The sequence below is a fragment of the Hirundo rustica genome, chromosome 2, assembly GCF_015227805.2.
Source record: "Hirundo rustica isolate bHirRus1 chromosome 2, bHirRus1.pri.v3, whole genome shotgun sequence".
Classification (NCBI taxonomy): domain Eukaryota; kingdom Metazoa; phylum Chordata; class Aves; order Passeriformes; family Hirundinidae; genus Hirundo; species Hirundo rustica.
Genome location: NC_053451.1, coordinates 40649088 through 40661997, shown reverse-complemented (window position 1 = coordinate 40661997; position 12910 = coordinate 40649088). Strand labels below are relative to the sequence as shown.

At 37.5% G+C, this 12910-nt stretch overlaps 1 protein-coding gene and 1 long non-coding RNA gene across 6 annotated transcripts in view; one reads left to right on the top strand and one right to left on the bottom strand.

The window, feature by feature from the left end:
• LOC120749063 (uncharacterized) overlaps positions 1 to 8538 on the top strand; it is a 76033-nt gene extending 67495 nt beyond the window's left edge. For both annotated transcript variants that reach the window (XR_005699513.1, XR_009207563.1), the window contains 2 exons: positions 7289 to 7424; positions 8404 to 8538. This is a non-coding gene — a long non-coding RNA (uncharacterized LOC120749063). The remainder of the gene's footprint in view (positions 1 to 7288; positions 7425 to 8403) is intronic.
• CNTN5 (contactin 5) overlaps positions 1 to 12910 on the bottom strand; it is a 611680-nt gene that overhangs the window by 11291 nt on the left and 587479 nt on the right. For all 4 annotated transcript variants that reach the window (XM_040056169.1, XM_040056168.1, XM_040056171.2 and 1 more), the window contains one exon: positions 2907 to 3016. In XM_040056169.1, coding sequence (XP_039912103.1) covers positions 2907 to 3016 — 110 coding nt within the window. The remainder of the gene's footprint in view (positions 1 to 2906; positions 3017 to 12910) is intronic.

Here is a 12910-nt window from a genome sequence, read left to right as displayed (position 1 = left end):
TACATTAGGAAATAATTAAAAAACTGAAAAAAGATAAATAATAAATCCTTTTATCAAAATTACTGGATTTCTGTGCATTATCTATTTGCTGTTTGTGGATTACAGGCTATGTTTTGCACTGCACTGTACAAACAATGAACTTTCAGAATCAGTTTTGAAATGAAGAGTCTTCCCACAAAGTGAAAGAGACTCTTTAGAAAGTAAATAATATGGAAAACATAAAGATGTTCTCTACTTCTGGGGAAATTTTGGGGGGGGTGATTTTGGCCCCAATGTCTTCCTACAGAGACTCCTTTCCTTTTAGCACTGTGGGGATGCTTTAAAGGCAAGCTGTCAGTATGTTAGGAAAACTGGGCTGATAGTGTGGACTTAGTGTACTTAAGTGAATATTATAATGCACTGACTCACTGTACTGATCCTATAAATCATCACCTCTTTTTTGATAAAATCCTTCCCAAAAATGGAATTGAAAAGATCTAGTGATACCCTTCCTAGAAGTTATTCTCTCCAGCTGAATTGTGCAGAACAACAACATTTATGTTTACTAAATAAGTGCTGCTTAGATTGTAATTATTCCTGTGAAGATGCAGAAAAGCAAACTAGTCCATGAAAGATTTGTCTGTCAGAAAGTGGGCAGGGGAATTCAAATAAATGAACAAAGATAGAAAGGGCAGGATGGGGGTGGTTAGGGTGGGGAGGAAAAAACACCCTCATCTCCCCAGATAAAAGTAATACCTTGAAAGGTATTGCTATTTAGAAGACTCCTCTTATTCCTTTGTTGGAGGAGGTACAAGAGACCAGTGATTTTTTTTTTTTTTTTTTTTTTTTTTAAATTTTTTTGTTATGTCAACTGCAGGTCCTTGGCTTGAAATATTTACTCTGTAGTCTTCATGCTATAAACCTAAAATTGGTATATAGCAGAGTTAGGGGCCAAATTATTAAGAAGGTTCACTATTAGTAACCTCTCTTGTATCAACGAGCATTTTCAGATTTGTACCCGAGAAACATGAGAGACATTGAGCTGGCAAGTATGCCAAACTCCAAAGGTCAGAGCATTTTCCAAGTTCAAGGACCACCTCTGACACAAAGCAAGCCCACTGTCCTACCTGTAACAGCTATCTATTTCTAGGACACACCTGTAGAGCTAAGGGAAGTGTTAATGTGACAAGCAAGTAAATGCAAAATCCATTCACATTATGAAAGGATAAGTTTCTAGGGAAATAAATTTCAATTTTAGAAAGAAAATATATTTTTTATTTTAAAATATGTAATACAAAGTTAATAGAACATTTTGAGAATCATTTTGGTCAACTGATCAAAATGAGGATAAGAGTGAAAATAGTAAGTATAATTTAAAACATGTTAAGATATCTGAGAAAAAAATAACAAACCAGCCACCCTTCTGGGGAAAAGAAAAAAAGAAAAAAAGAAAAAGAAAAAAAAAAAAAAAAAAAAAAAAAATACAGGGTGCAGAAAGTAAGTTATTTCAGATGATAAAAGATTGGTCTCAAAAGTGAAGTCAGGTTAGTAACAAGTGGAACACTTCAACATGGAGAGGAACATTATTTGCAACATGAATATAATCTCTATCAGATACAGTTTTGTTCTCTTTATAAATAGCAGGGTTAAAGGTAAAATGGTCAGTTACAACCTTTGCTGCATGAAGGAAGCTATGTGCAGAGGAATAGAAACATATTTTACATAAGGAAGAAGCAGGAGAAAAGAACAATGAAATAAAACTGGCAGAGGGTTGGCAGAGTTCAGCATGCAGACATAGATGGGAAAAGGACTTGAACAAATGCTAGACCTGAGGGGACATGCCAAAGTCACAGCCCATTTGGACTGTGCTAGATATTAATAGAGATGTTGCTATCCAGCATATCAACAGGCTACAGAAAATTGCTGTCTGTGTCTGAGCTGTGAGGTAAATGCACTGTCCTGGTCATGGCTGGTCAGCCTGAGGCTGAGCTGCAGAGGGTTGGCTCTGGTGCTGCCCAGACATCTACATTTCCTTCCTAAGGCTCTAAGCGATGGTCACCAGCCCCTGGGGTTGCCCAGATGTGCTACCAGAGAGACACCCATTTGATACCCATATGATTGGTGCCTACCTCAGGCTTACCTGTTTATCCTCTTTTCAGTGTTACTGCAGAAAATCAGGAGTGAGTCAGCACTGTCTAAGGGTCTAAAGCAGGACAAATGACCTGCATCCCAAAAATCAGTTTATTTGGTTTAGCTGGACTACTTAATGAATATCAGCACAGCCTGATCCACAAGGTCAGGGTGGGTTGTGGTGGTAGCCCAAAAGAATAGACAGGGGTGCTGCTAGATCTGATCTTTTCCTGGAGGTTTGGATTGTAAATTGTATCCAAAAGTGCAAGGAAGTCAGGGCTTGTTCACTCTCCCTAGTCAGGAAGGGCTGTCTCTAAGCAGAGTTTTATTTACGGACTGTGCAGCTGCTGCTTCCCTCCTGACATCCTGTTACTGTCTGCCCAGCAGATGTCCCTCAGCCTCTGTGGGATGAGAGCACATGGATGCAGAGGCCCTCTCCTTTCTCTGTGCTGATTTCTGTCAGTAAATAACAAGTTTGTACTGGTTGCTTAGAGCTGGAAGCAGTCAATACCTAATTTTCCCCAGCCTGTGAATGATGCATGCTGGGTCACTTGCAGTTCTTTCAGCTCTGTTTGAAGTGACAAAGAGATGTTATAAGAACTGGTGTTGAACAGTTTTCAAGCACAAATAAATAAAAAATGTTCCGGTGCTACAGCTGTGACCGTTGTTCCACCACTGGTGGTACTTACGCTAAAATGAGCATAATTCCTATTGAAGTATCACTACTGCACACGATAACAGAATGCAACTCTCGCAAAAGCAACAAGACTTCTCATTATGATATTCTGTGTTCATACCTCGAATCCCTGTGGTCTTCCTGGACTTTCTTTAATATGTTTCCACGCAACAAGAATCTCTGATACAGACAAACTCGTAGCTTTGACATCGATGGGAGCAGCAGTGGGTTCTGTATTAAGAAAAATTGAAACAATAAACCTCCACTGTAACAGCTTGTATTTATCAAAAACACTCCTTCTGAAACTGTCATTTACTTCCTTTATTCTACCTTAATACTCACAAGAAGGTATGACACTTAGGGGGAACATGAAAAACTGAACAAGATGAAGAGATTATTATTGTTGTATTTCTTTATTTGTGTCATGCTACATCAATATCTCATCACTGATAATGGGTGCAGAAAACTGTGAAAGAATCTCTTGTCTGTGATCTTTTTAAAAAGCTTTAATATTTGTGTATGTGTCCCCTGCCTCCACACACCCCTTTCATAGCCCTAGCTGCAGCAGTAAATGGAGAATTCATTCTATTTGTGGCTTCTTAGTGCCATTCTGTCAGCTCAGGATGAGCAATACCTTGCTGAGGTGTTCAGTCAGTCCTGCCCTGGGGCAGTACTGAGTAGGAAGTGATACTCAGCGCTGTAGTGAAATGCTCTATGAAAGATTTTTTTTAGGACTATGTTATGATATCCTCAAAGTCACAGGCACTAGTGTTTGGGATGTGCCACTGTCTCTCTCCTGTGAAGCATCTATTGTTGTAGGCCTGGGATGCACATTTTTATACAGGTCGAAGGTTTGTCCCTCTGATTTCCTGTGTTTGTTACCATTGGCTCTCTGTCCATATTTCTATCTCCATGCTATTCATAAGACACTCTGCCGTCCTGGCCTCCTGATTATCTGGAACAGAGGATCCTTCCTGTCCTCCAGCCTGGCTGGGTGTCCTTTGGTGATGCTGGGGCATGGCCAGGATGCTCACTGAAAGCTGTAGGATGCTTTACACACCACATTTGCCCAACAATATTGTCACAGGCATGTTTGCCTTTGTACTTTCACATCAATGGGCCTTATAGAGGCCCAGCTTCTTTCAGTGGTTGGGAAGCTGAGTAAATGTGCCCAGATATTTGCCATGACAGGCTTTGAGCACCCCACCACTCAGGTCTGTCACCCATTACAGTACGCTGGGAGTGACAAGTGTCCAGAAATTGTCTCGTACAAAACTGGGACATGAGTCAAGGAAATCTTGTGGGTCTTTGGTTTTATTACCTAAATATGACTGAAAACTTTCTTAAAGACAAGCTGCAGAGGCAAGGATTCTATATAGACTGTGCAGCACACAATAGGGCATTTCTCCACCTTTCTGGTGTAGTTCACTTGCCCAGCAAAAATGTGAATTCACATTCCTCTCTAGTCACAGAGCCTGTGATTTCTTCCTTGGCCTAATGTTCCTGAAGGGCAGGCAGGGGTCTTGGTTTTATGTCATAGGGATGCACATCAAAGAGCTTTCTCCAAAAAATAGGGTTTCAGGGACTTGTTTAACAGGATTGCAGAAAAGGAGCTTCCTTCCAGAATAGCCTGAGATAAAATGATGTATTTTTCTCACTGATCAAACCACTTAATATATAAGATACATAATATCAGTGTTGACTCATTAGCTAGCCTCCTTTCTCTGCAGATCTTGTTCTGGCATGGTTGCCCGACAAATATTTTTGACATGGCTCATACAAATTTTTCATTCTTTTTGATGTCAGACTTTTAATATTTGTTACTCTTTTTTTGATCCCTTTTTTTTAAATTTACATCTCAGAAAGAAGTGATTCTGATGTGACACCAAGTGGTGTTTGCCAACAATGAGTATTACTAATAAGTATAAAATAATTTTTTGAACATTTTAGGTAATAAAGAATTAAAAGAAATATGTTCAGGGATAAGAGAAAAGTTCTTTCGAATTCACTACTGAAAGAATTGCATTATGAAGAAATATATTGCTCATAAGATGATTTTCTGTTCAACAGTTACATCCTGCTTTCTACTTTATGTCCTACTAAGATTTGTGTGGCAAAAGCTATTTTCTAGTTTTTATATTATTGAAGCAATTACCTTGTTGTCAGAAAAGATTGCAGTGTGATAAATAATTTGAGATGTACACAAAATGTTGGTTGGCAGACTTTACATTTTCTATAAATGCAGGTATCATTTCCTCTTCATAGCATTCACTAGGAGTGGTTCATACATTGCTTGAATAGAAACACAGAATATTTTCTGATATTTTTAAAAAATTGTTTTCAACAAATGGAGCAGAAATAGTTTGGATTTTTTTATGTGAATAAAATGTATTTCTCACATATTCAGAAATAATTCACTGCAGTTTCACTGATATAAGGCACTGAGAATAGTGTTCAGCAAAACAACAGAAATTATATATTTGGGAATAAGATATATTATGACTGTCTGAAAGTTTTTGGAGACTAAATAGCATTTTTTATTGATTCAGATATGATGAGGACCATATAATTTCTGGTGATATAATACAGTCTGTGGTTCACTCCAATGTCATGCTTTATTCTCTGTGTCTAAAACTAATGATAAATTTGACAGGTTCATTAGCTTTTTCTATTATGGCTACTGATGTTATAATCATATTATTTTCTTCAGATCTTGTCATTATGCTAAAGCTATAGGTGTCTACCTAAGGTCATACTTCCTGAAAAAATAAAAAAGGCCATCTTTAATATTCCCTGTTCGAATTAAAGATGCAGTACAACAAATTCTCATAAAGTTGTGTATAATGTCCATGAAATGCTGTCTTTCCCTGTGCTGCAATCATATTTAAAGGAACCTGATCAAAATGTAGGTCTTTGGGAGGGCTGTAAAATGACAGGACATTTTCATGGCTAATGTTCAGAGAGGGAATCTTGAATTTTGACACTAGAAAGTAAGGAAAACCTGTTTATGACTGTAAGCTGATCTGTTTTCCTGAAATATTCATCCTTAAAGATTTCCATGTGATCTAACTTAAAAAGACAAGTCAAAGAGTCTACTCAAATTTATGTTGCTTAAATTCTTCTACGGAACACAGCCTCAGTCAGGACTACTTAACCAATCACTTAATATCTGTTCAGTTCTTATTTTGATTCCAAAAAGGATTTTTACAAAGTAGTCTTATTCAATATTTGAGCTCTTATTTGAAGCTAAGAACTTCAGTCTGACTCATTATGACTGCAGGCAGTTCTTCATAGCTGAGATTTTGGGATTTCAGCCAGGATCTATTTCTGTGATAATGCCTCTCTGTGGAAAAATCCACAAGAGATACATCAGAAGGAAAATCAGGAAAATTCATCCCTCTTGTGTCAACCTGTTGGTAAAGAAAGTGCTAGCATTTGCTTCCTTGCTAGAAACAGCCACATGGACCATCTTCCAAATCAGAGAACCTTCAGTTCACTTTTTCCATTCCTGAGAAATGGGGGACTCCTCTAGATCTGCAGCGGGATGTCTGTCTGCAGGATATAGAACTTTCTACAGAATCTTGTGCTCAAAGGGGAAAAATATCCATTTTCCACAGTAGCAGAAACAAGATTACTGTTTCCAGGACAGGTCTTCAGAACTCTCATTTTTCCACAAGTCTTTTCTATTTTCACCTTCTCTCTGACCAGTGTCTTTGCAGAAGACTTTAAAACAGAGAAAAAATAGAATTAGACTTTGGAATGAGCTATAAGTGAAGACCTCTGCCCTGAATATTTTAGATTTAGGGCTGAAATACTTATGGTATAGAACTTCTGAAGCCTTCTGTCCTGTCATGATGCTCTCCTGCACACTTTCCCACAGTGTACATCCTGCTGTGGCTCCCCCTTCCCTATGGAATAACCCAGATTTATTACACCTGGGAATAAGGGGCTGCCTTATTCCACGAAGAATGTACCAGAGGAGTGTAGCCATCTTCCTGAATACAGATGGTTCATTTCCATCCAGTGACATGGAAGACAGAGTTACCTTCCACACGTGAGGGGGGGATGTGCCCATTATATTGACTGCACATCTTCTTCCCATGGGGCTGGTGCCATTGATCAGAGGAGTGCTTAATAAACTCCTGCATGTCGGGGTTGTGATTTCATTAAAAAATCATTGGAGACAGCTCTAGCTGAGCTTTCACAGGATGTCTCCAGACAGATCATCTGGCAGAATCAGGAAATAACTCTCTGTAGTTTACAGCTAATCTGCCAATTAGTTTTCAGGTCCACCTAAACCCCAAGAAGCTCATCTTTAGCTATGAAATGAATCACAGGACTTTACTCCATGAATTTAAGATTTTAATTAAAGACATGGAGGCTATATTCAAAGGTGTGCAATTACATATTATTTCCTCCCAATGAAAAGAAAACAGTAATTAATTTGTCTAAGTATGGAGAAACAAAATTGTGATGGCTTTTGTATGGTTGTTTGCCTTTTAGATAACTGAGAGCTTTGGATCTCCATTGGCTTGATGAATTACCACAAATCCAGAAAGAACAAAAGCTCTGTGTGGTATCATTGCATCTTGTATGTATTACAGCAGCGAATCTGGGGTCCCTCAGGATGTTTTAAACAGTAAATGTGAGAGTCTTCAGGCTCTAACCTGTATTGCTAAGGGCTTTCTATTTCCTATATAGAAGTTTTTAGTAGTATTCACTACTCCATTTATCAAAATTATAGATCTTTCAGTTGTTGGGAAGATAATTCTGTCAATGCCTGAAGGAGAAATTAGATACTGAAATGAACAGAACTGATCCTCTATCACCCATTATGACCCTGTATCACCCACCAATCATTAAGAAAAAGGCCTCTATAAAAATACCTAACTCATCTTGAAACCAGTTGGGTTCCCAGAAGCTTGTTTCTATTTCCTTTTAAATTCTCATCCACTTCCATGCCATAGAGTACTCTAATTCATATTTATCCTTGTGCTTTTCAGCTGCATCTGTACTTGTAAACTAAATAGGAACATAGAGACAAGGCACCTGCCTGAACATGGACATACAGCTATCTGTAGCACTACACTATTGGCATCATCTGTGTTGACTCTGGGCAATTTGTGCTGTCCCAGGATGTGACAGTTTTATCAGAGTAATGCCCTGATGCAAATGAAAACATTTGAGTCTTTCTTTGTGTGGTTTCTGCCCCATCTCCATGAGAGGAAAAACAGATTAAATTTTATTTATGGTACATTTGAATAGCAAATTCTGCATTGTTTAATTTGGAAAGGGTTGCATTTCTGACAATTGACAATACCAGAAGTTTTCCCTACAGATGTAAACATTTTCGCTTTCACGTTCCTATTACCTATCCTGTCCATATGATCTGATTTATTTAAAATTAATGATAAAGTTTTTCATTCTTGTTGTCCATTCCTTGATTATATTTAATATCAATTCCTTATTTTCTTCAATTTTTCATGTCTGATATAATTTCTTAACTTAAAAAACAACCAACACCCTAATTTTTTGTCTATATTTTTATTATTTTTATCCTTTTCATTATTTGGATTGTATTATGTATGCTTTTTACTCATTCTGATTATCTTTTACAGGCTACGTCTGCAGATCCTCAGATGTAATGTCCTGTCTCAGAAATGTACCATTTTTTGCAGCATAAACTTCAAATATCTGTTATATGTTTGGCTTAGAGACATTCCAAAGCACTTCTATTTTTAGTTTCAACTGTTGATTCCATGTAATAAAATAATTTCCTGCTTTTTAATGATGATGTGTTCCACTGTTATTTGGTATGATCAGCTTTTCTATAGTGTCTTAATTATTCATCAGAACAAGGCTATTGTACTGTTATTTCTTCTCACTTAGTCAGTATTGGATAAAGAATCTGCTAATTAGCACAGCCAGAACACAAAGTCATTAGTCCTTACTAATTAGTTTTTACTATCCAAACTACTCTGAACAGCTAGATTCTCTCATATATAACAGCATTCTTTAATATTTTTCAACAATTAGAAAGGTCTTTCTCAGCATCCAAATTGATCAGGGTAATCAGCAATTGACCTCTAGCTTGACTTCTAGCTTTTTTAATTGCCCCTTTCCAAAATTGCATGGAACCCAAGGTTATTCTGTTTTATCCAAAGACTGATTTTGTATTTGCTGATATATTATCACATCACCAGCATGTTATGACATCCAGCTTCTTAGTTTTATTTTGTTTTTCCTGTGTAGCTCGTATTTTGTCTAGCCATGCTTGTTAAAGGAAGCCAGACTGGCCATCCCTGTTATCAGCACAGCCTTTTCCATCTTCTTGCCATCATACCTTCACACTCGCATTTCCTTCTCCACTGATATATTTTTGATTTCCCCAGTTTTCATTTTCCAGTGAGTTAAAGGCACACAGATTGCATATGGTTTTCCCTGATATTGAAAGCTTGTATTAGTAACCTTGGAATTCTTAGCACCTCAGTATTTAGATGGAATGTGGTCATCAATAGAAAGAGAATCCATAAATATTTATGCTTTAACAAAGAGTCCTAACATTGTTTTTGTTAATTTCTTTATTTTCTGTGTCTAATGCCTTTACAATTTTTTTCTTCTGTGGATAAAAATCATCTGTACCTGTGCTGAATTTCAGTGCTGTTTCAGTATTTTTGAGCAGTTATCTGATACTTTATTTTCCCAACACGAAGTATGGTCAGAAGATTTCTCTGTGTTCTTCTGTTCGTGATCCTTTTCACCCTCAGGCCTGCTCACTGCAACCTTTCTCCTGGCAGGTAGCCTAATTTGCAGTGCTCTCATGTCTCTTTCTGTTATTAAAGTTTTCCTTCATGTAAGGTTCAGGCTTGTCCTTCCCTGATGCTGGAAATGTCTACTGTCTCCTTCTGTTCTGCCTTCTCATTGAGATTATAACTGTGCATATTTTTTCTATCCTGCATCTTCTGAGCATCATCCTCTTCCCTCTTCAGAATTGCTTCCTGGCTGTCATCACTCCTTCTAACATCACTACATGTGACTTTTATTTTTCTTCTTTTCTCCCTGATTACTTGCCTTTTTTTTTTTTTTTTTTTTTTTTTCCCCTCTTTCCTAAGTTTTCCAGGAAAGTCTCCTCCTTCAAACTTCCCTACTAAATTAAGACACCTTTTCCAAAGAGCCACACGTATATTTGCTTTTTTTTTTCTCCATGGGCTATATGTCTAGTTTTGTACAACTTTCTTAACTGATTCTCCATTCTGTTCTCTATTCTTCCATTACACTCATCTGTGCTTTTAGCTCCTGGGAAGTCTTTCCCATGAACTATATTCTGATGATGATTTTTATGAAGTCAAAAGACTGACAAAGAAGGGAAAAGATCCTAAAATATCTATGACCAGGTAGACTTTCTTGCCTCTTCAACTTTGGGTCATCATTGTCATTGATGTTTTAGCAACCATTGGTGTAGTTCTGTCTTCTAAATACCTGTTGGGTCTATGTCCAGGTGGAGGTTGGTGATAAGTGGTATCCATCAGGGCTCTGCCTTGGGACCAGTGCTCTTTGATATCTTTATTAGTGGCACGGATGGTGCGATCAAGGGCACCTCAGCAAGTTTGCAGATGATAACAAGCTGAGTGCTGCAGCTGACACACCTGAAGGAGAGGATGCTGTCAAGAGGGTCCTGGACAAGCTACAGAAGTGGGCCTGTGGGAACATCATGAGGCCATGTACAAGGTTCTGCACCTCAGTTGGGGCAGTCTCAAACACAAATACAGATTGGGACAACTAATTGAGAGCAGCCATGAAGAGAAGAACGTGTGAGCTGTCCTGGATGAAAAGCTGGGCATGTGCTGTCAGCATGCACTCACAGCTCAGAAAACCAACTGTGTCCTGGGCTGCATCCAAAGCAGCAGCGTGGGCAGCAGGGCCAGGGAGGGGATTCTGCCCCTCTGCTCTGCTCTGCTGAGACCCCACCTGCAGTGCTGTGTCCAGAGCTGGGGTCTTCATCACAAGAAAGATGTGGACCTGTTAAAGCAGGTCCAGAGGAGGGACCTCTCCTGTGAAGACAGGCTGAGAGAGCTGGGTTTGTTCAGCCTGGAGAAGAGAATGCCCCAGTGAGACGGTCTAATAGTCTTCCAGTACCTAGAGGCTTATTTATAAGGCAGAGGTACTTTATACAGGCACATAGTAACAGAACAAGGGGGAACCAATTTAAACTAAAAGAGGAGATATTTAGATTAGTTTTTAGAAAGAAATTAGTTGCTGTGAAGTTAGTGACACCCTGGAACAAGTTGTCCAGAGAAGACGTGAATGCCTCATCCCTGAAAATGTTCAAGGCAGGGTTGGATAGGACTTTGAGTAACTTGGTTAGTGGAAGGGTCTCTGCCCACAGCAGAGTGTGTTAAAGCTTGGTGATATTTAAGGTGCCTTCCAACCCAAAGCATTTTATGATTCTACTATATGATCTGACTTAATAGACAGAAAAATATTACCCACTCTATTTTCTTCTGAAAAAGTCCTCAGTGTTTTGGTCAAATTTCTGAGGTTTTTTTACTTTGAAAGCAATGTTTTAAGTCTTTTGCCCTAGACAGAATCACTTTATGCTATCCAAGGGCAGTCTGGTATGTTCATTGAGGGAGCACCTTACTCAACACCACCTGCCAAGTTGCTTGCAAAAGGGCTCTGAATGTGAATCAGAAAGCACACAATATGCTGTCACAGTCAGACAGATGAAGGAGATGCATTAATTCTTAATAAATATGAGATTTCTTCATGGTTCACAACACTGTTTTTTCCAGTGTGCTTAGCAGAGGCAACATGTTTTAGACCTCCTTAGACAAATTTGTTGCATCATTAAACAATTGTAGATCCATTTGTGGGAAAACTTGTAATATATAACATAAAGACTTATTTTTTAACTAATTTTATCGTAATGCTTTCTCTAGATGTTTGCTGAGTGAATTGGATGCATGATGAAAAGCAAGTAAGCTAAGGGTTTGCTGGATAAGCCATAGGACCATATTATATTGTACTGTCAATCGTTATTTAGTATCTACTCTTCACTAGAAATCCTTGAAAAATTGTGCCTTCTGTTGTTTAGCTCCTTAGGCATGACAGTTCATACCTCTTTCAAAAGCGGTTCCCCATTTTCATAGCAAAATGCAATGTCTATTGTCCTCAATCTTCATATTGCCCAGAATTTAGCTGTAATAAACTGTTTCATTACTCCTTTAAATTCTCAGTATATTACCTTGTGGTTTTTTTTTTTTTTTTCCTAGAGGAAAGCTTTTATATAATTTAATTTTGTACTGTAATGTCACAGTATCCCATATTTTTTCCTGAAATATAAGTCTTGTAAAATATTTAGGTCCATAGAATTCCTCATGTACAGACACATACAGAGACTAAATTAGCAAAACTATAATGGATGGGTACTTTCAAGTTACTGAATTAAAATCAGAAAAGTTGGTTTCTAGAGAAAGTTAATTTTAATATTCTCTTAAGACCACTTGTAAAGCTCATATTTTAAAAGAACGGACAGAAAAAAAAAGTTTATATATTACTAATTATTCTATTTACAGTTTTGTCCAAATAACAAGCATAGGTATATAGATGCATTATTACAATTGAGCATTCATCTTTTGTTAAAATAGCTTTTGCTACTAAAAAAATGGTGTTAGTCCCCTTTCTTTTGCAAAACTTGATTTGCAAAGAACTTCCTGCAAATGAGCATGAAATTATTAAAAAATAAAAACATCACCATTGATCTCATGATATAAATTTTCATTGAGGGACAGGGACATCAACTGTACAATTTTCAAGTTGTACTGTGCAATTTTTACATTTTAAAATGTAATTATTTCTATAAAAATACGACTACTTGGTAATCCTGATTCAAAAAAGTGGAAAAATCCAAATTACTGAGACTGTTTTTAGCAAAAACAGTAGCTCCAACCTCTGTAATTACTGTGAGAGAATAGTAGTAGACAGCATTTGCCACATAATTCAAAGTTATGGATTTATTGTGGGATAATATGAAGCAACATTTAATGTTTTCCATCCTCACATGAAATATTATCATCTTCACATTACATAAAATATTATCAACTTCACATTACTTTTTCAGAGAGT